At 42.6% G+C, this 24,480-nt stretch overlaps 1 protein-coding gene across 2 annotated transcripts; it reads right to left on the bottom strand.

Annotated features, from left to right (window-relative positions):
• Nucleotides 1–3,655: 3,655 nt before the first annotated feature.
• LOC115791273 (von Willebrand factor A domain-containing protein 5A-like) lies at nucleotides 3,656–24,160 on the bottom strand. Of its 2 annotated transcripts, XM_030745459.1 has the most exons (21): nucleotides 23,828–24,160; nucleotides 20,038–20,085; nucleotides 19,681–19,883; nucleotides 19,364–19,586; nucleotides 17,764–17,930; nucleotides 17,566–17,680; nucleotides 17,251–17,426; nucleotides 17,075–17,163; nucleotides 16,832–16,976; nucleotides 16,558–16,637; nucleotides 16,353–16,467; nucleotides 16,055–16,213; nucleotides 15,868–15,971; nucleotides 15,190–15,410; nucleotides 14,785–14,823; nucleotides 14,364–14,399; nucleotides 13,020–13,100; nucleotides 12,597–12,638; nucleotides 5,050–5,195; nucleotides 4,366–4,489; nucleotides 3,656–4,259 (listed from the first exon to the last, which is right to left on the bottom strand). In XM_030745459.1, the coding sequence occupies exons 2-21, from the start codon at nucleotides 20,078–20,080 to the stop codon at nucleotides 4,180–4,182; spliced, it is 2,388 nt and encodes a 795-aa protein (XP_030601319.1). In that variant the 5' UTR covers nucleotides 20,081–20,085; nucleotides 23,828–24,160; the 3' UTR covers nucleotides 3,656–4,179. The 2 variants fall into 2 exon arrangements, with proteins under 2 accessions (XP_030601319.1, XP_030601320.1); XM_030745460.1 differs by lacking the exon at nucleotides 12,597–12,638.
• Nucleotides 24,161–24,480: the final 320 nt, after the last annotated feature.

The following is a 24,480-nucleotide window of genomic DNA, read 5'->3' as shown; positions in this document are numbered from 1 at the left end:
CCTCAGAACAGAGGAAAAAAAAGACTAAATTATTAAATTTGTTCACTTTGGGTTGTTATTTGGAATGTCATAAAACAGACAGTTTTTGCAAATTCAGACTCAACTCTAACTGTAATCTGTAAAAAAACAAGGAAGGGTCATTAAAACCAGCACAAGAGGTAAAAACTGGTTTTCATTTGATTTCTATGTATCTCAAACACTCTAAAATTAAACACATGATGATTAAATCCATTTTGGGAAAAGTCATGAAATTTGAGTTGATGGGATTTTAACAGTTATTTGAGTTTTAAAATGTTTTAATGACACCCCACCAGCACCACCACCACCACACACACACACACTCACACACCCCAACCTAACTCAAACTTAAGTACCGTAAGTAGATTTTATTTATAGAGCACCTTTCAAAGATTAAAAAACACAAAGTGCTTGAAAAATAAAAGAAAAAAAAATAAAAGTATAGCATACACTACCACCCAAATGTTTGAACACACCCATTCATATGAATAGCTGAGTGTGTCCAAACCTGACTGGTAGTGTATAACAATATAAAGTAATAGAATACAACATAAAACATGCTTTTTGAAAGAGTCTGAGGAGTCTGCATAGCAAAAAGACAGCAGAACAGAATTCCACAAGCTTGGTGCCACTGCCCAAAAAAGCCCGTTTCCCATGAGTTTTGAACCAAGTGTGTGGAGCTATCAGCAAATTGACCTGATGATCTAAGAGCTCCAGAAGAAGAACGAGGTTTCAGCAGGTCAGACATAGACTGGGGAGCTTGACCATGAAGGGCCCTATTCTAAAATTTACTGGTAACCAATGAAGAGAAGCCAAAACTGGAGTGATATGAGATCTTCTATTGGTGCCGGTTAAAAGTCTTGCCTCAGCATCCTGCACAGCCTGAAGGTGATCCAAAGCTGTTTTACAGTTTAAAGCTCTGTCCACAATAGATATAGTATAGTTTTTAAAGTTTCTCTCAAAAGAATTTGTCTTTTTAAAGTTTTAAAGTTGATCTTATGGTTCGTATCAGAACAGTTTGTTTGATTTAACTACGCTAACATTTTACATACCTTTAGGGAGGGACTATGTGCTGTTGTAGGATCTTTAAGGATCAATCAACATTAATTAGCAGAATGAAAACATTTTATGGACAAAATCATAATCAGAACCAGAATGATGTTCTGTGTTGTTTCACTGCAATTTGACCATAAAATCATTCATTAAGATACACTTTGTACCTTTTTGTTTAGAAGCTGGTGTGAACTGTGGAAATAGTTATTTTAGCTGTTTGGCTCCATTCACTGAGGACTAGCTTGCAGGGACCCTGAACTGCAGCCATTTGCAGAACAATAACAGAAAGTGAAATGAACATCATCACCATCTAGTGGGAGAGAAAAGGAATGAACACACTTTCTGAATGAGCTGCTACAGTAGCTGTCCAACCTTTACTGTGTGTTAGTGTTCAGAGTACTGTCGGGTCGTGGTGCGGCTCTCTCCCGCTGCCCCTCTTACCAGGCGGAAGTGAGACCAATGAAAGGAAATGCACCTTGATAGTAAATCCACACTTTACAAAAACTCACTGGAGATGAGCAGGTTGCGTTTCCAGGATTTATTGAAGCACAAAAGTTAAACAAAGTATAAGAAAGCAAAGAAGCCCTCCCGGGAGTTGAGAGCCTTGGAGCCGCTGCAAAAGGGGAGAGAGGAAGAGCAAAAAGTGCACTAAAAAAGGAGCTCTCTCCCAACTTTACCACTGCCTTTTATCGCCCAAACTCACACCTCCCCCTGCTGTTATCAGGACCAGTGGGCATAGAAGGATGCTCCTAATCCACTATGAGTTTGATCCTCCTGCAATGGCTCCAAGACTGTTCTCTGGGCTGTCATAAACAAACAACTTTTCCCACGTGAAAATACCTCCCACCGGAGCACTACCCCACCCTTCTATCCACATTTTCACTAACTTGAAACACTTTTAGGGCGGTCTTATCTCAATACACAAATTTACTCCCTAACATTATTACAGTAGCTCAGGTGGGACTTCAACTCCCCGCTACTCGACCTCCACACTGGCAGAGCTGTGTCAAAAGTGCACTGTGTACAAAGGTGAGCCTCTAAATATGAATGCCATTATCTACCTGCTAAACCGAGTCTACGCTCACCTGGATAAGCCGGCCAGCACTGTGAGGGTCATGTTCTTTGACTTCTCAAGTGCATTCAACACCATTCAGCCTGCTCTTCTGGGTGATAAGTTGACAGCGATGCAGGTAGATGTCCCCCTTGTGTCCTGGATTGTTGACTACCTGACTGGCAGACCACAGTATGTACGGCTGCAGCACTGTGTGTCTGACAGAGTAGTTAGCAACACTGGAGCCCCACAAGGGACTGTCCTCTCTCCCTTCCTCTTCACCCTCTACACCACAGACTTCAGCTACTGCTCAGAGACCTGCCATCTTCAAAAGTTTTCTGATGGCTCTGCAATAGTTGGATGTATCAGCAGGGGTGATGAGGATGAGTACAGGAGGACAGTGAAGGACTTTGTCACATGGTGCAAGCGGAACCATCTAGAGCTCAACGTGACAAAGACAAAGGAACTGGTGGTGGACTTGAGGAAAGACAAGGCACCGGTGGCCCCTATGTCCATCGGAGGGGTCAGTGTGGACACCGTTGAGGACTACAAATACCTGGGAGTACACATTGACAACAAACTGGACTGGGCTAAGAACACTGATGCCCTATACAGGAAGGGCCAAAGTCGCCTCTATTTTCTGAGACGCCTGAGGTCCTTCAACATCTGCCGGACTATGCTCAGGATCTTCTATGAGTCTGTGGTGGCGAGTGCCATCCTCTATGCTGTTGCATGCTGGGGTAGCAGACTGAGGGCGGCAGACGCCAACAGACTCAATAAACTGATCCACAAAGCCAGTGATGTGGTGGGAGTGGAGTTGGATTCGCTTATGGCAGTGTCGGAGAGGAGGATGCTGTCTAAGCTGCAGGCCATTATGAACAATGGCTCCCACCCACTCTACAACACAGTGATGGGACACAGGAGCACATTCAGTGCAAGACTCATCCCACCAAAATGCACCACAGAGCGCCACAGGAGGTCATTTCTACCTGTGGCCATCAGACTCTATAACTCCTCCCTTAATAGGTGACATTGTGGTTCATCAGTGTCATTCACTTATCAGTATTCAATTGTACATAAAATTGTTTAAATTTCCATATACATTGTACATACACTATATACATTGTACATTGTACATACACTTATACATTGTACAAAAAAGGACTGTGCATATATATATAATGACACCTATTTAAAAATTTTTGCACTCACAATTCTCATATGTGTATAGATTTAGATGTGTATATAGTCAAAATATCTCTTTAGTCTTTATACTTTTATGCCTTTAGTGTATGTTATTGTGTTTTAGGGTTACTCGTTTAAATGAAACGGTTGCAGCTGTAACAGTAGTAATTTCCCTTTGGGATCAATAAAGTATTCTGACTGACTGACTGACTGACTGAATGAGTGCAGTTCTACTAGTGGAAAAAACCCAAGGCCCTGGGCAGAGCAGGCCTCAGTCCTTTCCACTCACCTAAAGCATGCAGTGTTCCAGTGTGTGAGTGACAATATAAGTGACAAATAATATATAATGTGACCATTAATCGAGTGTGTGTGATTAATATATGTAACAATACATGATATAAAATATTGATAGTAAATACTGATGTCAAAATGATAAAAATACACCACAGTACTCAGAGTAGTTCTGACATTTTTTACAGTCATAAATCCAAATTAGGTGCAAACTTCAAATACAATCAACAATAAAGAATCCATAGATAGATAGATTAGATTCCCTAATTTCTTTTGGGATCAATAAAGTATCTATCTATCTATCTATCTATCTATCTATCTATCTATCTATCTATCTATCTATCTATCTATCTATCTATCTCTCTCTCTCTCTCTCTCTCTCTCTCTCTCTCTCTATCTATCTATCTATCTATCTATCTATCTATCTAAATAACATCGTTATTTACTTATATGGTAGACGGGCTACACATAACTATAAAGGGGCAGATAATATGAAACAGCACTGAATCAAAGGCAGTATGGTGAGAGTAGATCTGCTTCTGTTCATCAGTCCTGAAGGTGAAGCCACGTGAAGAAATCCCTCAGAGCCTCAGAGCTTCTTTCTTCACGCTGCAGCCTAACAGGACATTTCCAGCTTCCACACACTCTGTCACACATGGTGCTAAAAACACAAAAACAGAGTGATAAGAATGGCTTTGGGGAGGAAAAGCTTACTATACCATCAAACGGTGTTTAAAATAATAATTTGCTATCATCTTGGTTTCTACCATTCTGAGCACGGAGCCATGATGTAGCCTTCATAGCCAGAAGCTCCCATTCGTCCTTTGCATCCATCTTTAAACCATGAAGCCAGATCAGAGCCAGAATGGTGGCCCACACTTCACTGTTGGCCTAATTCAAACAGTCAAAAATTATCAAATAAAACAGAACACACAAAAAATGACCTTTCTTTGTACAACTAGCAGTAGCAGCTAGTTTAAACAGCTCCCTTGTCACAAGGGGTCACCAAAGCTCTGCATATTTGATGCCCTTCCTGATGCAGCCATGAAGGGATTTGTGTCTACTGCTGGAAATCTGCCATCTCCAACTGTGATAACATAAATAATCTAAAATAATGTGTTGAAATACTTTCACAACAACTGCTGAGTGATGAGGGAAATACTTTCTCCTGCTGTGTGGTTACTTAGTAAAAATCAGACTTTGGTGCAGCTCAGTGGGTGCTTAAGAGAGAGAGTACCACCAGTACTTTAGCCTCTGATATACATGTTTATTTTCATGCAGCAAGGCAGGCCTACATTTAGTCTGACTTCCTTTTCATTTGTTGTATGTTCTCTTGTCTTTCCATGTGTTTAATTACATCCTGTGTTTTTGTCCAAATCATGCTTTCAAATTTAGTTTACAACACCTCACATGATCATTTTGTTTTATTATTTAAATTGACAACAACCCACCTTTGCAGGCTTTGACTTTTCCACCTCCTTGCTGCTCTTTCCCAGTGCAGCAGCCAGAGCTGGATCAAGCAGCCAGCAGCCAGACGCCTCCTGGAGGGAGACTAACTGCAGCAAAGGGTCTCTGGGAGGCTGATCGGGCACAGCAGCTGGTGAAATGAAAATATAATAATATAAAAAACAGACAGAAATAAAAACTGGATCTGATTATGGCGCTAGATGAGAAGACTAAAACTCTACATGATAAACTCCATAAACCACCACACCACAAACTGTGTTACAAATAAAACATTACTTGCTTCATTTGAATATCTGCCAAATATTTAATAATTATATAAAAGATCAATACGCAAATCAAATGTTTTCAATTGCTTGAAGACATGAAAGAAAAATAGAAACTGGCAACAAGGTTGCTGTTTCTGTCAGCGTAGTGTCCAGAGGCTGGAGGCACTACCTGGAGACAGTACACCAGGAGACGTGGAGGAGGCCGTAGGAGGGCAACAACCCAGCAGCAGGACCGCTACCTCCGCCTTTGTGTAAGCAGGAACAGGAGGAGCACTGCCAGAGCCCTGCAAAATGACCTCCAGCAGGCCACAAATGTGCATGTGTCTGCACAAATGGTTAGAAACTGACTCCATGAGGCTGGTATGAGGGCCCAACGTCCACAGATGGGGGTTGTGCTCACAGCTCAACACCGTGCAGGATGCTTGGCATTTGCCAAAGAATACCAGGATTGGCAAATTCGCCACTGGTGCCCTGTGCTCTTCACAGATGAAAGCAGGTTCACACTGAGCACATGTGACAGACGTGACAGAGCATGACCGGTTTGGGAGTGGGTCAGTAATGGTGTGGGGTGGCATTTCTTTGGAGGGCCGCACAGCCCTCCATGTGTTCGCCAGAGGTAGCATGACTGCCATTAAGTACCGAGATGAGATCCTCAGACCCCTTGTGAGACCATATGCTGGTGCGGTTGGCCCTGGCCAGGGTCACAAGCTGGAGAGCTGCACCTTGAAGAAGAGCTGCAACGAGCAACACCTTCTTGTCCTGCATGAGGTGGCCATCCAAGCCGGTCCGAGCCTCTTCAAGGGTCCTGCATCTTCCAGTCTGGTTTATGTAGGTCAGTCCGGTCACTCCAGTTGCATCATGCTGAAGATCGTTCCCGTTCGACTACAAAGCGGAGGCAAGACGCTGGACACTCACGCCGTACTGGATGACGGCTCTCAAAGAACCATCCTTCTCCCTCCAGGTATCTTGGTCTGCAGAGACAGGATGAAGTTCTGCCACTCCGCATTATCAGACAAGACGTAATGAAGCTTAATGGAGCATCCATCTCGTTCGAGGTGTGTAATCCCACCGACACTCGGGTGAAATACACCATCTGCCATGCTTTCACGGCAGAAGAGCTCAGTCTAGCAGAGCAGTCCTGCACTGCAGAGTGAGTATCTCTGCAGTGCAGGAGAGGTTTGACTATCTCCATGGGGTGCCAGTGCGAGGGTTCAGCAGAGTCCAGCCTTTGCTCCTCATCGGCTCCGATCACCCCCACCTGATTATTCCTGTACATCCAGTACTGCGAGGGCCCCAGGGAAGCCCCATCGCTGTATGTACCCTGCTGGGTTGGACCATAAAGGGACCGACCAACTTCTTAGAAAGTCCTTCCACTGCGACGTCATGTCTCCATGCAGCGTGCTCGTCTCCAAATCATGAATTACGTCGGTATGTTGAGATGCTGTGGCAAGTCGACACCCAGCCGTTCCGGTCTGAGAAGGAGGTAACACGCTCCAAGCAAGATCAGCTAGCTGTCAAAACACTGGACCAGCGAACTGTCTGTGTCACAGTAGATGGCATAGTCCACAATGCTGCACCTCTACTCTGCAGGCCCAAACTCCATGCACCTCCATCGGCGGTGATGCCTTTGTTACGTGCCACTGAGCGGCGCTTAACCAGCAATCCAGATCTGGCTAAGGTCTACAACGAGGAGATCCATAAACTGGAGAGAGCTGGATACGTTGTCAAGATCAGCAGTGACGAAGCAAGCCAGTCGGAGGAGTCATGGTACATCCCACACCACATTGTTCACCACAACGGGAAGGCCAGGGTGGCGTTCAACGGTTCTTTCCGGTACCAGCAAACCGCCCTCAACGACATCCTACTTCCTGGACCTAACCTTGGAGCCCCGCTGCTCAGTGTGCTTCTCCGGTTCAGGGAGTATCCAGTGGTCATCAGCGGAGACATCCGTGGGATGTTCCACCAAATCCAGTTACTCCCTGAAGACCAACCACTCCTTCGCTTCCTGTGGCGTGACATGGAGAAGGAGCGCAGCCCAGACATCTACGAATGGTGTGTTCTGCCCTTCGGTACAGCCTGCAGTCCGTGCTGTGCCATATATGCACTGCAACGGCACGTCAAGACCAACTGTACTGGTAACGAAGAGGTCCTGAACTCAGTCAACAATGCTTTCTACGTAGATAACTGCCTTCAGTCTCTCCACACTCCATCACAGGCCAGACAGCTGATTGACAAGATGAGAGTCCTGCTTGCTGCTGGTGGATTCGACATAAGGCAGTGGGCAAGCAACCGACCAGAGGTTATCGATCATCTCCCATCAGAGACAAGGACTGAAGGCTGCGAACTGTGGCTAACGGCAGAGAGAGTGGATCTGCAGGAATCCACCCTAGGTCTACGGTGGCACTGTTCCTCCGACACACTTGGCTACAAGCACCGCCAACCGGTAGCCAACGAGCCTACACTGAGAAATGTGTACAGAGTTCTGGCTTCTCAGTACGACCCACTAGGGTATGTTATTCCCTATACCACTTGTGCTAAGGTCCTGATCCAAGCCCTCTGGAGGCACGAGCAACAGTGGGATGAGCCCATCACCGGAGAACTACTCTCAGTGTGGCAGGCTTGGGAGAGTGAACTTCCCCACCTTCAGCACATCAGCATGCCCCGCCGCTACACTCCACTCAACATAAGCGCTGACCCTTCGAACGTCGACCTACATGTCTCCTGTGACGCCTCGGAGAAAGCTTATGGAGCCGTTGCCTACCTTCGTATGGAAGACGCAGAAGGGCGTCCACATGTGTCATTCGTCATGGCACGATCCCGGGTCGCACCGCGGAAGCAGCTCTCTATGCCTCGTCTGGAGCTCAGTGCTGCGTTGACTGGAGCACAGCTTGCCAAACTGTTACGCTCTGAGCTCACCCTTACCCTGAGGCACACAGTCATGTGGTCAGACTTGACCACAGTGCTCAGTTGGATCCGATCTGATTCAGCTCAGTACAAGGTGTTCGTCAGAACTCGCATAGCTGAAATCCAAGAGTACACCGATGCCAGCGACTGGAGGTACATTCCTTCCGTCCAGAACCCGGCCGACGACATCACTCGGGGGAAGGCACTGCATCAGCTGGCTCCACCAACCCGTTGTAATGATGGGCCCGCCTTTTTGTACGACTCTCCTAACCATTGGCCATATAATTTGTTGGCGAGAGTGGAAGAAACAGAGGAGCTCAGGAAGTCCACGTTCTGTGGCCAACTTACAGTCCCTGATACCTGTCCTGATCCACTGCAGTACGACACCTGGTCTAACCTAGTAGACGCTACATACCGGTCTCAACACGGGGCGGCAGCGGCCCCCATGTCTGCTTCTGCTCGCATAGACACAGAGGTAGCTCTCCTGAAGTGAGCGCAAGCAGACAGCTTCTCTGAAGAACTCAGCCCTCTACAGCACGACTGTCCGATTCGACCTAGTAGTCACCTCATATCACTCTCACCAGAGTACGATCCCATTCTTGGTCTCATCAGAGTGGGAGGCTGCCTCCATAAAGCTGATGATCTACCTGAAGACTCGATTCATCCCGTTGTCCTTGCACCAGATCATCCCATCACACAGCTTCTGGTGAAGGACTACAACAATCGTCTCCGACACTCCGGTCCCAAGAGAGAGTCTTCGCGGAGATCAGGAGGTCGTACTGGATCCTCAGAGGCCGCCAAGCCATCAGGAAGCATCAGCAATACTGTGTCGAGTGCTGCAGATGGCGAAGCAAGCCTACAATCCCCAAGATGGCCGACCTACCTGCTGCGTGCCTCCAACTCAACAAACTCCCTTTCTGGTCTACCGGAGCGGACTGCTTCGGCCCGTACGCGGACAAGATAGGAAGGCAAGAGAAGCATTGGGACATTGTGTTCAAATGCCTCACGTCCTGCTGCATCCATCTCGACTTGATGCCGAGTATGGACACGGATTCCTTTCTCCTTGCCCTCCGTTGCTTCATAGCGCACCGGGGCAAGCCCTACGAGATACTCTGTGACAGAGGCACCAATTTTCGTGGCGGCAAGAAGGAGCTCCAGCAAGCTTTTGAAGCTCTTGAGCTATTGCTCAAGGAACAGTTGGCCAAACAGTGCATCCTGTTAAGATTCAACCCCCCTCTCGCTCCACACTTCGGGGGAGCGTGGGAGAGGGAGATTAAATCGGTTAAGATCTCCCTCCAGACCATCCTGAAGGACCAAGTCCTCCCAGAGGAGGTCCTAATGACTGTGCTCACTGAAGTTGAGGGTATCCTCAACTCTAAGCCCCTTGGTTACGCATCCTCTGACTTGGCCGATCCTGACCCGATTACCCCGAATCTCCTCCTCATGGGGCGGCGAGATGCTTCGCTACCACAGGCAGTCTACGGTTCCAGTGACCTGCTGAAATGACGTAGATGGAGACACAGTCAGGTGCTTGCCGACCACTTCTGGAGTCACTTCACCCGCAGGTACCTACCTGGTCTACAGCCCTGCCAGAAGTGGAGAACTACTACACCAGACTTGGCGGTGGGCACTGTCGTCATGGTGCTCAATGGTGGTCAGCTCCAGCGAGCGCTGTGGCCTGTCGGGCAAGGTACGCACAGCAGAGGTGGACATCAAGGGCAACCTCTACACCCGTCCTGTCGCCAAGTTAGTCGAGCTTCCTGAAATGCCTGATGACGGAGACCCCAGCGCACAATAATCCAGCAGAGATTTTCCTGTTCTACGTATTCTCTCCACGAATCCGGGGGCGGCTGTGGAAAACTCCCTGCTGGAGTCAGCGTCATAACGCCAGAGACGTCAGTGGTGATGTACCCACGCACTTGTGTGCTCTCATGACTTTGAGGTTACTTAGCTAGCAGACACTTGCCGTGCCGCTCCTGCATTTCGCCATAATGGCAGTATCGTTGTGTGTACGTGTGCGTTGATGACGATGCAAGTGCATCAGTTTTGTCTGTATTCATGTTGTATTTCATCCGCTGCTGTTGGCTACATGCTGTTTAGTCTGTTAACCCTGTAACTTTGGTCTACCGCGAGCTCTAGTTCACTCCAATGGGGAAATGTCTAAGTCTTAAATGGCTCGCTAAACGCTTATTTCTTGGGTTGTAGCTGCATTAATAGTCGGGTTTGGGAGTACCTAAATAGTATTTCCGACCTGTGGTGTTATTTCCACCGTTCTGTAAGTGTTTGAGGCAGTAATTTAGCTTCTAAATGTTGTATTGGCCGTAAGTACGGTTCTGTGCATTGCCATGGGAACGGTTGTCTTTCTAAGCTTTCCAGTGGCAACACCGCTTTGCTATTTGTGGTTTCAAAGCACCATCTTTTGGTCACCAAGTGTATTGTGCTTGAATTTCCCTACGGGTGCCTAGTCTTCACCTATATTGTTCTGCCATTACTTGCCACTTGCAGTAATTTAGTTTCTCTGCCACATTAATGTTACTAGGTGCAACTGTATACCGTATGTATGTATACCGTGTAATGTGACTCAATGTGTATATTCTGCATAATTTAGCATAATGTAGAACGTGGTTGTATAGTTTCTAATTACCTTTCTGTATACTTTTACTTCACAGAGACCACACACACACACACACCTGTATTCTGGCACCCCCACTTGGATCTTTATTCACCATACATTGAATGTGTATGCAACAGTTCAATGAAGAATCCAACTTTGATGCTTGTCTGTCAATAAATCTCTCAATATCACCTGAAGTCGCAGCTGTTCTCTGACCGGAGCACATAGCCAGTCGGGGGGGCGACCAGCCATCTACGCAATATAGCTCATGTGCAGTAATCTGTTTCTTAAAAATCCTACAAAAAAATTCTATAACTGTATACATCCAATTTTTAAAATAATTTTAAATATATGAAACAATGTATAAAGTGAACTTTTCCCTCAAAATCTGTCTGTCAGTGTTGCATCCTCATATTTTCATAACCCTCACTAAATCAAGAAATTGCTTGGTCAACTATGTCCCTGAGGACCCCCTTTAATCTGTGCTGAATGCAACACAACCACGCACGCTCAAGTTTGACATATTTTTGTCATAGTTTTGAAAAAACTATTCCTACAGTCACAGCTGGAACATGTCACACCGTCTTCCACTTATGATCATTTTCTTTAACAGCAGGGACTGAATTTAGGTAGTTTAGTGAGGTCATTGGGACAGCTAGCAAGTTACAGTGTACAATGCACTTTTTGTCAGAACATACACGCTCCTGTGTCAACTCCATCAGACGTCGATTCCATCAGTTCCTATGCCTGACGGAGTTAACAAATCCACAACCTCTTGTAAAACATATTATAGGATTAAAATGTAGGATTAAGGATTAAAAAAATATATAAATGAATCATTCAACTGATTTTCCATCACAACTATTAATCAAAACTAAATCCATACCGTTACTTGGCTTTACCGTTATAACATCTGATCAGTCTGATTCTTCTGTTTTCAAGTCCAAACTCTGTTATTTCAGAACTTTCAGCTCTCTGTTATTCTGTCAGTAAAGTTTCCCCACCTGCTTCTGTCCTCTCCTCTGATTGGTTCTTGCAGTATTTATACAACCTTGATCATCATCCTTGATTTGCCAGATTGCCTAGTTTCCATTGTTCTCTATTAATTTTTAAATTATTTACTAAATTATAAAATCAATTTTACACAAAATGAATCACAGCCAGATGATGAGCCTGGCATCAAAATGTAGGGAAAATTAGATCTTTCATATGTTTTGTTTTGCTCAGTAAGTTTCTGGCTCCTGAGGTTATTACAGTGACTTGCAAATGATCAAAAATAGTATTACAGTGAACCCTCGTTTATCGCGGGGGTTACGTTCCAAAAATAACAGGCGATAGGCGAAATCCGCGAAGTAGTCAGCTTTATTTTTTACAATTATTATACAGTACTATAGATGGAAACCAAAGATCAAAACCTGTTTTCAAGCCTAACACATTCTGTGCTGGACAGAGACGAGGGACGGAGGAGATTGATTGACAGCCAATCAGGACGCAGAACACGATGCACATTCATACACTGTTAAAAAAAAAAAGGAAAAAAAAAAAAAGCATAAAAAACTGCACTAAAAAAATCCGTGAAACAGCGAGGCCACGAGAGGTGAAGCGCGTTATAACGACTGTATACATAAAAAATGTCTTCACTTACAGCCTAATGATACAGCCCATTACAGCAAACGCTGCAGCTACTGTACATACAGTATTTCACATTAACATTTCAGTACAAACAGAAAGGTGTTGGTTTACTTACCCATGGGCCTGGGAGCACGCTTTAGCTTGAATAGGCTGAACACTATAATTTTGAGGGAGGAAAAGCAGGTCAAAGCATTTCATTTCTTAAAAAGAACTACAGCAGTGTTCTCAAACTCAAATGTCATCTCAGCATAGGGCCACTGTGTTTACACACACATATATACACATACACACACACACACACACACACATTTTGTACTGAAATAGAAGTACAAGTGCTTGCGTGCGTCTTTATTTGTATTTCTTTACTTAAGTAAAAAAACACTTCATGTAACCTGTAACTCTCAGCATGAACACAGCCTCTGAGCACCAGTCCAACACACAGCTTTACTGTAAATACATTACGGCAAACTGATCTGTTTTTATACAATCTTTCAATTACACAAAGTTAGCATACATCCACTTGTTTTGCAGTCCTTACCTTTAAATTTAACATCTCTTATTCCTCTTCTGCTCTTTTTCTCCATCTCTGAGGGAACTTCTCTCTCATTGTTTGCTCTCCCTGGAAATACAGCAGCTCTTCTTTTAGCTAGCAGACACATTGTGTGACAAACTGCAGACACTTTGTCTGTTTGCTGATATTTGAGCATAAACGTTGCATTTAAAATTACCTGCTACAGTTACTTCATTTGTTTTCGCTATTTAAGATGCTGACGTACCGCGAGCGCAACGGACATCTGCCCTCGGTCCGGCGCACTGTAACCCCTGATTATAGCGCTATAGATGATATATAAATTATATGGGTTTGCCTTGTTAGGGATTATATTTTACTCAATGAATAAAGGACAAATGTTTAAAGGTAAACTCCAGTAAATTAATTAATAAACTGTGGATCAACCAAATAATAAACAAATGAATAATACATTAGACAGAGAGCAACAGATCAGAAAGTACTAGACTAACTTCTCTGTCTCAGTGCATCTTATTTTGAGGTTCGGCCACAAGGACGTATAATTAAAGCATCAGGAGAGAAGAGGCTCCATTACTGAGGAATCTGGGCCATGAAAAACCAGCTTGAACAAGACTGAATGACGAAGGTCAACTCGTAGCGCCCAGAGATTGTTTATGTTTAGATAAGAGGCTGTATAAAAATGTTATGTTTAGACAGGAACACGGGCTCAGAGAGAGAGAGAGAGAGAGAGCACACACAGGCCTGCTGTCTCCTTCGGTCCCACATATACATGTGTGATTTTTCTGATTCTTTAATATATTAAATGTCTTACTTTTTTCATTAAAGTGTTTCAGGTGTCTTCCTTCATAAACAATCTGTTTACCTGTCATTGTCTGTCATTTTCGATATTTAAGATGCTGAAGTACCGCGAGCGCAACGGACATCTGCCCTCGATCCGGCGCACTGTAACCCCTGATTTTATTTTGATTTATTTTTTAAATTATTTACTAAATTATAAAATCAATTTTACACAAAATGAATCACAGCCAGATGATGAGCCTGGCATCACAATGTAGGGAAAATTAGATCTTTCATATGTTTTGTTTTGCTCAATATGTTTCTGGCTCCTGAGGTTATTACAGTGACTTGCAAATCATCCAAAATAGTTTTATACATAAAAACATGAACGTCTTCACTTACAGCCTAATGATACAGCCCATTACAGCAACTATCACAGCAAACACTGCAGCTACTGTACATACAGTATTTCACATTTAACATTTCAAATAAGTAGAAACTGAAATTTGTTGGTTTGCTTCTATTTATGTTTAGAAACACAAACATTTGCTGTACTGTCATTTAGATTTTACTTACTGGGCAAGGAATCATCCATTTCCATGGAACCACCAACTGTGATGATGAGGGGAAAACAAAAAAAAAAATCAGATCAAAACATTTCATTTCTTAAAAAGAACTACAACATTTACCTTTTAATAAGTTAGAGTGAAATACAAATACAACACAAATTCTATAAAGAGCATTTAAAATATGAGATGTTCATCAGTCTGGTTGTTCTGTTTCATGTTATAACTCTACAGTCATTTCAGATCTTGTTACTTTCACCTCTCTGACACCTCTGCCACTAAAGTTTCCTCACCTGCTTCTCTTCTCTGATTGGTCACACTTAACATTTCAAATAAGTAAAAACAGAAACTTGCTGGCTTACTTCTGTTTATTTGATAGCAGTGCACAGATGTGTAGATGTGTGTTACACTGTCATTCAGCTTTTACTTACCTAAGTAATATGCCTTGGGTATACTCAAGGAGGCATAACCTATGATGTAAAAGAAAAAAAAGGAGTCAGGACATTTTATAAGAATTTTTTTTACAAATATATTTTTGAGGGCATATTATGGATGTACAAACACAACACAAACAAGACACACGACTACCAACAGTGTTGTAGTGGTTGTTCTGTTTCATGTTCTAACTCTTCACTCATATCAGATCTTGTTGCTCTCACCTCTCTGACATGATTGACACTAAAGTTTCCTCACCTGCACCTCTCCTCTGATTGGTCCCTGCTGGATTTATATTCTGCTCTTAAAGTTATCATTGTACTCCTTTCATTCATGTTCAATTATCTTTATCTTTAAGCTGTGACTGACAGTTTTAGTTTTTCCTCTTGAAACAAACTCACAGGGTGTTGGAATATTTCTGCGCACAAGAGGTCCTTGAATCACTTTGCTGTTGTCTTTGTTGACGGCAATGAAGGCGGTGAAAGAACTGCTCACTCCTGATTGGACACTGAGTTTCACCACCTTCTCCTTCACTCCTCCATCCTGCTGTCCTCTGTGCTCTCTCTCCTCCATCTCCAGGGAGCGAATAAGAGTCCGAGCACCCAACCTGTGGACTGTTAATCTGGAGATGAAGGAAAACATTACAGAGTCATAATGTTTGTCATTTTTCTCACATTAGTTTGTCAGTAACTTGCATCTATTTTTATTCTATTCGATCCTTTTCAGGGTTTTACCATTGCCTCTGGCACCACAACAGATTTTTCCATATGCTGGGAAAATGCGCACAATATTTGGACATGACTCCTAACAACGGCTCTTTGATTTCACACAAGCTTAATTATTTGAAAGCAGACTGAGACTACTCATTTTTAATGTCTGTCATCAGTAATGACATACTGATACCACTAATCCAAGTATGAAAAAATATGATTTAGAAACAGTGACTGCACTGAAACATGTTTAAGAGTAGATAAAAAGCATTAGGTGTGTGTTATTAACAAACTGTTTTGATATTTTAAACCCAACACCTGTAATCTCATGATTCAAAGAACAATGCTGCTTGTATTAAATGATTTTACCCAGTGTCTGCTGCAGGTTTGAGACTGAAGTGCAGCTGGTTCTCAGAGGGATGACCTGCCAGGCTGTACTTCACTGTCACACAGCCCTCTGCTGCCTCTGAGCTCTGAGACAGAATTACAGTGTTTGAAGTCATGTTAATGACTGTCATCAAATACCTAAACAACAACATGACGGTGCTGCTCCTACCTGTTCAGTGAGCTGGGCATAAATCAGTGACCTCTGGCCTGGGAAAAGTGCTGTGATTGGTGGAGAGAGGACAGTGACAGACACTTCCTTTGGTAAATCCCATGTGACTGAGATGTCAACCACAGTCGGATGCAGAGCAAATTGCAGCGACTGCATCACCTGAAAAATAAAGAAAAACTCTACAAATATACACAAACAGCTGGAACAGACATTTTACTCACTGCAGGTCTGATCTCAAATACATATCTGCTGCTGCTGCAGTGTTTCACCTCACTTCTAATTGTGTTTAATGTCTTACTTTTGGTTGCATCCTGTCAGTCCCTGTGATGAACTGAGCGTGACCTCCTCCTTCTTTGGCCATCCCATTGATGAGAGCAGAGCTGGCCCCTTCCCCAATCCCAAAAGAGAAACACCTGCAGTACAACAGTTTTCTTTAAGTACACTGAGGACATGTTGGACATCCTGGGAATTGTGTAGATATAGTTGTGTGTTTGTGGTTCCACCTGTGAGAATCTGAATTCTCCTTCACCAGATCTATCACTTCTTTGGTGTTCCCCACCTCTCCATCAGTAAAGACAAACAGCTGAGAGGAGAGTTGGTACATAAGGGACAGAACATCAGACCCAGAAACACACAGTTTGTGCTGAGAGCTGAGTTAGCCCTGCGACAAGCTGGCAACCTATACAGGGTGTACACTGTCTCTTGCTGTATAGCAGCTGGGATGGGCTCGAGCCCCCCTGTGACCCTGAAAAGGATGAGCAGAAGAGAATGTGTTACCTGTCTAGGCTGATTGGGAATGCAGGGCTGGCTGTAAATATGTTTGAGGGGCTGCAGGATCTCCGTTCCACCCAGATCAGCCTCCATCTGCTCAACTTTCTTCAGAGCCTTCTTCATGGTCTTCTGGCTGTACTCCACACTCTTACTGCCATCACACAAACATGCACCAAAACACACATGCAGATAATTTACCAAAGACAGCAGAGACTTTCTTGAGCTGACTGATATGAGGGAGAGACTTACGGGAAGATGTGTTCATAACTGAACCCAAAACTGTAAATATTGAAATAGCAGCCCATTGGTAAACTCTTCAACAGGAGCAGCAGAGTATCCTTAAGAGAAGAGGGAAAACATGGTGAGACCACTGTGTGAGAGGGTCACTGAAAGACTTTATGATTGTAATAATTTATTATGGATACCCTGGCACTGCTGATGCGACTTTCCTGCTCCTTGCTGTAATCGTTAGCATAGCTCATACTTCCAGATCGATCCACTAAGAACACAAACTCTCCACATGAAGCCAATGAAGACATCACAGACTGGGGGAACTCGGGATACAGGCTCACCATCACCACTGGATCACCCATCAGAGTGCCTGAAACACATGACATGGATGAAAAAAATTTTCTGTTTCACATTTTATAATCAATTCCAACACAATAAAGCTCCCGGTTGAAGAATGGAAATCACCAAGTTTTATATGCAAACTAATTATTTCATTAATTTTCACTGACCTGCCTCAGCAGAGGCCTGTCCTGCCTCCACCACAGCAGTGGGCTGGTGGGCATCTTTGTAATAAATCAGCAGTTCAACATCTCTGTCAAACTTGTGTCCTGCAGCCAACTTGACCTGCAGACCACAAACACATTCATATTTAGTTCTCAGTAATCAGTAACAACCACACACAGCAGACACATCAACGCTCTACCTACCGTGGCCTGGGTTTGATCAGTGATGAGGTACTGGAGAGGGTCCAGGGAACAGTTGGACTCTACTTTAGAGACTGGACGAGGAGAGGACACTCGGGCAGAGAAAGACAGACTGTAGGGCACCAGAGAGGCTGGAACAGAAGTCACCTGGACACCTGCACCTTCACTACCTGCACACAACATCAGGTTAGAAATGCTGTAAATATTGAGGCATTACACACTCAAACCATTTTACCTGAGAAGAACCTGTGGTCCACATGATGCTGGAGCTCAAACAAGGAAAATAAGACTTTTGTTCAGGAAACATAAATAGTCCTGCAAAAGCTTTTGTTCTTTTCTTTATTTCCATGACTTTATCCTATAAATGGCATTATGACAAGTATTGGTACAATAAGGTAAACCTAATAAAAACCAAACAGTGAGTGTGAATTAGTTTATTGTCAAGGATTTTACACTAGTGAGAGGTTTACTTCTTTTATGTGACTTTCATAAACTTCTTTATGATCTAACTTGTAGTGAAATAAAGGAAACCCCATATAAAATTTGGTTTACTGTCATTTAGTTAACACATTTTGATGATATAAAATCGTAACAGGGAGAGTCAGTGTTTTCCCACAAACACTGACCTGTAAAAAACCAAGTACACCCCATGATTTAAGAGCTCGTACAGCCACCTTTAGCAGCAGTAACTCAAAGTAACTGCTGTCTGTATCTGTCTCTGATGTCATTGTGGAGGAATTTTGGTCAATTCATCTTTACAACATTTTTTTCATTTCATTGAGGTTTTCACATATTTGCTTATTCGCAGCTCTCTTCAGGTCCAGCCACAGATTTCAGTCAGGTTGAGGTCTAGACTTTGACCGGGCCATTGCAGCACCTTGATTTGTTTCTTTTCCAGCCACTCAGCTGTAAACTTGCTGCTGTGCTTGGGATCACTGTCCTGTAGCATGAACCAGTTTGGGGAGGTTTTAGCTGTCGGACAGATGGCCTCACATTTCACTCCAGAATACTCTGGCATACAGAAGAGCTCATGGCTGATTCAAGGACTCCATGGTGCTAAGGTCGAGTGGCTGCAAAACAAACCTAAATCATCACTCCTCCACCACCATGCTTGACTGTATGAGGTGTGTGCTGATAAGTTGTGTTTGGTTTTCTGCAAAAGTGACACTGTGCATTATTGTCAAATATCTCCATTTTGGGGCCTGTCAGTCCAAAAGACTTTGTTCTAGAAGTCTTGTGGTTTCCTCAGATGCAACTTTGCAAACCTAACCTCTGCTGTTATGTTCTTTTTAGAAAGATGTTGTCTCCTGCAACTCTGACAAAAAAGCCATACTTGTTGAATCTTTTTCTAATTAAACTGTCATGAACTTTAACATTTAATATGTTAACTGAGGCTGGTAGAGTCTGAGATGTAGCTCAAGGGTTTCTTTTTTTTCAGTTTCCCTGAGAGTTAAGTACTTCTTCTGGTTCTGTGTTCACCCCTGAGTTTGAAGATTTTCTTTTTTTTACATTTTGTGTTCCATCAGTGATGTGAAGGTTGGTTTAAGACTTTCCCTGGTGTAGCTTAAGGATTTCTGGTCCAAATATTTTGAAGTTTTCCTACCCTGAGGTTGGTATCGAGGGTTGAGCACAGCAGGCAGACAGAACCTCAGCCCATCATCAGCCTGCACAGCCAGCTCAGTGACATACTCCAACCTGATGGAGGCGCTCTCTCCTGGAGGCAGACTGCCCACACTCAGAGAGAATATATCTGGACTCTGCTCACTCTCCTCCAATAGGAAGGCCTGCTGACCGCAGCTCAGAGCATCATCATACTCCTCACGAGCCTGAAGGACGGAGACACATGTCAGTATCATTCACTGTGTTTATTGTTGTCTTTAATCTTACTTATAATGAGGTCATATTTACTGTCCAGCTCACCTCCTGTTTCTCCTTCACCTCAGCTACAATCTGTGTCTGTCCAATCTTAGCACTGAAATGACAGACAGCAGCATCTCCAGGCAGAGGGAAGACAAAAACAGCCTCTAATGGTTTGTCCTCCTTGTTCTCATAGTTCAGAGTGGAGACCACTGTAGCCACATGGTCCCTCACCTCCAGCTCCACCTCAATGCTCTTCAGAGGAACTGACAGAGAAAAAGAATTATGACAAATATATAGACCATACAACAAGATATTATTATGAGCCATTATAAATAAATACACATTCAAAGATTTCATTAATGATTAATGAAATGAGGCTGCAGAGAAAACAGAAGTCTCTTTGTTTTCTATCAGTACCTGGTTCCTTCTCCAGAGTTAGCAGACCGCAGCAGTTCATCATCGTACCTGTGAAACAACAACATTTGAGCTCTTAAAGTTGGAATTTTAATACTGTGTTTTCTGGGTATTCCTTAGTGTAGTGACTCAACACCTGTTTTGCCACTACAAAATTAAAGTAGGGAGTACTGCACTGTTGAGTTGCTTTTGAATTAACCAGCAAATGATTCAGTTTCCAAACATTGTTCCATTGATCATTTATTTACATGTTTCAATAATCCAGCTACTCCAAGGCTTCCATACAAGGCAAGACAAAACACATGGACACGCAGAAAAAAAGCGGTCAAAAAAAAAAAAAAAAAAAACCCACACTCTCCCTGCTCAATGATTCTCCGTGCAACCACACCAGAGACCAGGTGAATATATTTCATACTCATTCATTAAACATCACCATTCCTAATCCAAGGAATGCACATGCAACACCACGTGGCTACCTAACACCATTAACTGCATATGGCTTCTATACTTGTAATAATAATAATAATAAAAATATTTATTGTTGTAATTTATAAATATTTACACGTGAATTTCTTCACGATGTTTTCATTCTGATTATGATGACGTCAGTGAGTGTGACCTGAGGGGTCTACTAGGAACGAAGCTTCTTCGGCACAAAATGATCCCTGTGAGTGCTGCCTACTCTAATCAGAGACATTATCAGGTGATGATGATAAAAACGTATTTTAAAACGTATTTAAAAATGTATTTTAAAAAAATTAGGACACAGAGCGGTAAAATAAACATTTTACTTCGAGTTAATTATTTTACTCGAAGGTGCTGCTGATTATTTCTAAGGTGGCGGCTGCACATCAGAGCTCTGAAACTTTTTTGGTTTTTTTTGCTTTTTTTATTGATATACCATATTTGACCCCCTTCCAGGTAAAAGTATCTATATGAAGAGATTTAGACAGCAACCAGTTATGTATTTCCTTCCAAAGTTGCATACAACCTGGCACTCAAAAAACAGATGTTCTGTTGATTCCAACAATGATTTACAAAAATAACAATTCTCCATTTCAAATTTGAATATTCTTTTAATAAATTCCTGCGAAGGATAAATTTCATTTAAAATTTTAAAATGGATTTCTTTGACTTCAGGAAGGATTGGAAATTTCAGGAATTTAGTTCTGATGGATCGAATTTCTTGTTTGTTAAAGTTTTTTAAATGATGTGTTCTTTTAGAAGATCCAGGATAGATCTCATCAATTAAAAGTTTTCTCAAAAATAGGTTATTACATTTTTTCTCTACAAAGTTTATGCCATTGATGAACACTTTATTTAATCTGGGGGTTGGGGTCTGATCTAAGTTGTTTCTAATTAGATTAATCATTGCAGCTGGAATATTGTCAACTACACTTCTGTAGTCATCAGGGCTACAGACTATTTTATATTTGTCACTAAATTTGTCATACTTTAATAGATCCCCCTTATCATTTTACAGATGAACAATTGACCAAATTTGTTTTTCCATCCATCCTTCCATGAATATTGACTTTCTTCTCCTTAGAATCACCCTATTGTTCCACAGTGGAACATTGTGTGGACTAAAGTTATGTTTGTAAATCATTTTCCAGTAAAACAGAACTTGTTGATGGAAGGCAGAAAGTTTCACTGGTAATTTAGAAACCTCAAAGTCACATTTCAAAAGAAAATCTATGCCACCTAATTTTTTAAAGACAAAGTTGGGTAAAGAGAACCAAATATCCTCGCTGCATTTTAAAAAGGACTGCAGCCATCTTAACTTAAGTACACCATTTATAGTTTCAAAGTCAATTGCTTTTATTCCTCCTTCCTCAAAACCTTTGATCATGTCAGCTTTTCTAATATAATGATGTTTATTTCTCCAAATGAAGTTAAAAATGAGGGAGTTTATTTCTTTTATGGTTTTTGTGGAAAGGGGTAAAGAGTACGTGGGGTATATTAGTCTGGAAATAAGTTCAATTTTTGTCAATAACGAAGAGTGTTAAGTCTCTTTGCAGCCAGTTATTTAGCATTCGTCTGGATTTTTCAATTGGCTTCTGGATGTTTTTTCTGTAACTAGATTTAGAATCTTTGGACACCAATATACCTAAGTACCGAACCTCCTTTTTCACTGGAATATTGTATAACACATCTTCAAAACTATCATGAATACTTAGGAGTTCAGATTTTTTAAGGTTAAGAGTTAGGCCTGAGACCCGGGAGAACGATTCCACCACCTGAAGAGCAACCGGTATTTGTTCTTTATTTTTCAAAAATAGTGTTGTGTCATCAGCTAACTGACTAATAACTATTTTTCTTTCATCAAAAGTAATGCCTTCAATTTCCGAGTTTCTCAGACTGATGGACAGCAGCTCAGCAACCATAATGAACAATAGTGGAGACAAACTGCACCCTTGTCTTATTCCTCTCCCTATATTAAATCTTGGGCCTGTGCCTTCAGGAAGGGAGACACAACTATTGATATCTGTGTGTAACATCTTAATTATATCCAAACATAGTGCATAGAATATTCTAATGTCTTATAAATGAAGGGATGCTCAACTGGGTCAAAGGCTTTTTGAAAATCAAGGAATAAAATATAAGCGTTATCTTTCACGAGATCTTTGTAATCTAAAAGATCTCAAACTAATCTAATATTAGAGCTCTGAAACTCTAAACTGGATCCACTTGATGTTTAAATGTCACTGTCCCGCTGCCTGATACAGGAGACGAGGAAACTTTTGTTTTTAGGCAGATCAGAGTGAAATGAATCTTACTGATCAAACAGGTGTGCTTGGTCTGTGTTTGTGTTCTTGTAGTTAAAATTCCAGCTGTGCAAAACAGACTCAGCAGCAGAACAGCAGTGGAGTTAGTGAGGCGCGGCTTAATGACCTGCGCAGATAAAACGTGTTCCCCCCGCACAGAATCTATACTGTAAATTAGAGAAACAGTGGAAACGTGGCGCTTCACCTGATCTTAAACTGCAGCTCTGAATGTGACCTGCTCCTGATCAGGTTATGTCAGTATTTCTGTGGGGCGTGAACGACCCGGGAGAAAAGTCACGCGGAACAAATTCTCAACTCAACTTTATTTATAAAACACTTTAAAATCAGTGCCATTGGCCAAAGTGGTGTACACAAGGAAAAACAAACAGGTTTAAAGTACATATAAAAACCACACGAAGTAAAACATAACATTAATAAAAACATACACATAGGTTAGAGCAATAAAACAATAAGAGTCAACATGTTGAACATCGGATTAATTCTCACGGCGGAAAAAGGAAATAAGCAGGTCCGTTAGCTTAACGACTACAGGGAGATTCTCCGTCACCGTCTGTAGTGAAGCCGCTTCGCTATCAAGGGGGAACCCCACCCCAGGACCTCGCTTCCCGCGGGGCAGGAAAAGATTCATCCGGCTAAGTGGGGCATGGTGGAAAATTTTGAGAACCATTGGGTTACCACAGAGAGCCACTTCTGACAGTTTAGACTTTAAACTCGACATAGCTCACTGAGCCTTAATGTGGCTTCGTAATACAGGCCTCAGGTTTATTTATTTATTTTTTACCACCAGCGCGTCCCACCCTGACTTTCACTTTCACTGTTGTAGCCCCACAGACCGTTTATTGTATCTCAGTATTGACATTTAAAGACAGTTCGTACTGAACTTCAGGGTAACAGCACCCAGATTGCCGTCTTTAAGTTTTCAGGTTTGCATGTCAGTGCGCAGTGATATGATTCTGAGCAGTGAGTGATTGGGCTGCTTGAAGACATGCACGGTAGGAGCTTACCTCTGAGGACAGACTGATGTGTCCGCGACAGTTTCACCTCCTCTTCTAAATATGAGAGAAATTCCGCTAAACACGAAGTATTGTCGCTCACCGAGACGACACGGGTATCCTTGATTTTCTTATGAGAGAGCACCGGATATGTGGGACACCGCCCACCCCCAGATCCCAGATAAGTGTAACGGTGTGAACGTGAATCTAAATCTGAATTTTTACAGTATTGTTAGCAGAGACAAGATGCACAGAGATCCTGGCATGGAAGCCTAGACTTTACCGACGATCATTACGGAGGAACAAAAACACACCAGCCTTTAGTTTTCCCAGACTTGAACCAACTTCCCGCGAGAGGGAAAACTTTATTCACGCCCACCAGTGTATACCACATGTCAAAAACAACACGCCTCATTGGCTGTCGGCGTCCTCTGCCACATTAATATTTAACACAAATAATTTGTCTGTAGACAACAGGAAACAAACATGTCTTTTGCACAATTGAGAGCATATCTGCCAACAAGTATAAATAAAAGTGCGAAAAAATGTAGAGGTATTAAACTTTAAAAGAAATTTAAATAAATAATAAAATAAAAATACAAGGAATGCCAGAAACATGTAACGATAAAAGTTTACAAAAATATGACAGTAGTGCAAAAGTGATG

Source organism: Archocentrus centrarchus, chromosome 13 (genome assembly GCF_007364275.1).
Source record: "Archocentrus centrarchus isolate MPI-CPG fArcCen1 chromosome 13, fArcCen1, whole genome shotgun sequence".
Lineage (NCBI taxonomy): Eukaryota > Metazoa > Chordata > Actinopteri > Cichliformes > Cichlidae > Archocentrus > Archocentrus centrarchus.
The sequence above is the reverse complement of the archived record's forward strand: the minus strand, read 5'-3'. Positions and strand labels throughout refer to the sequence as shown.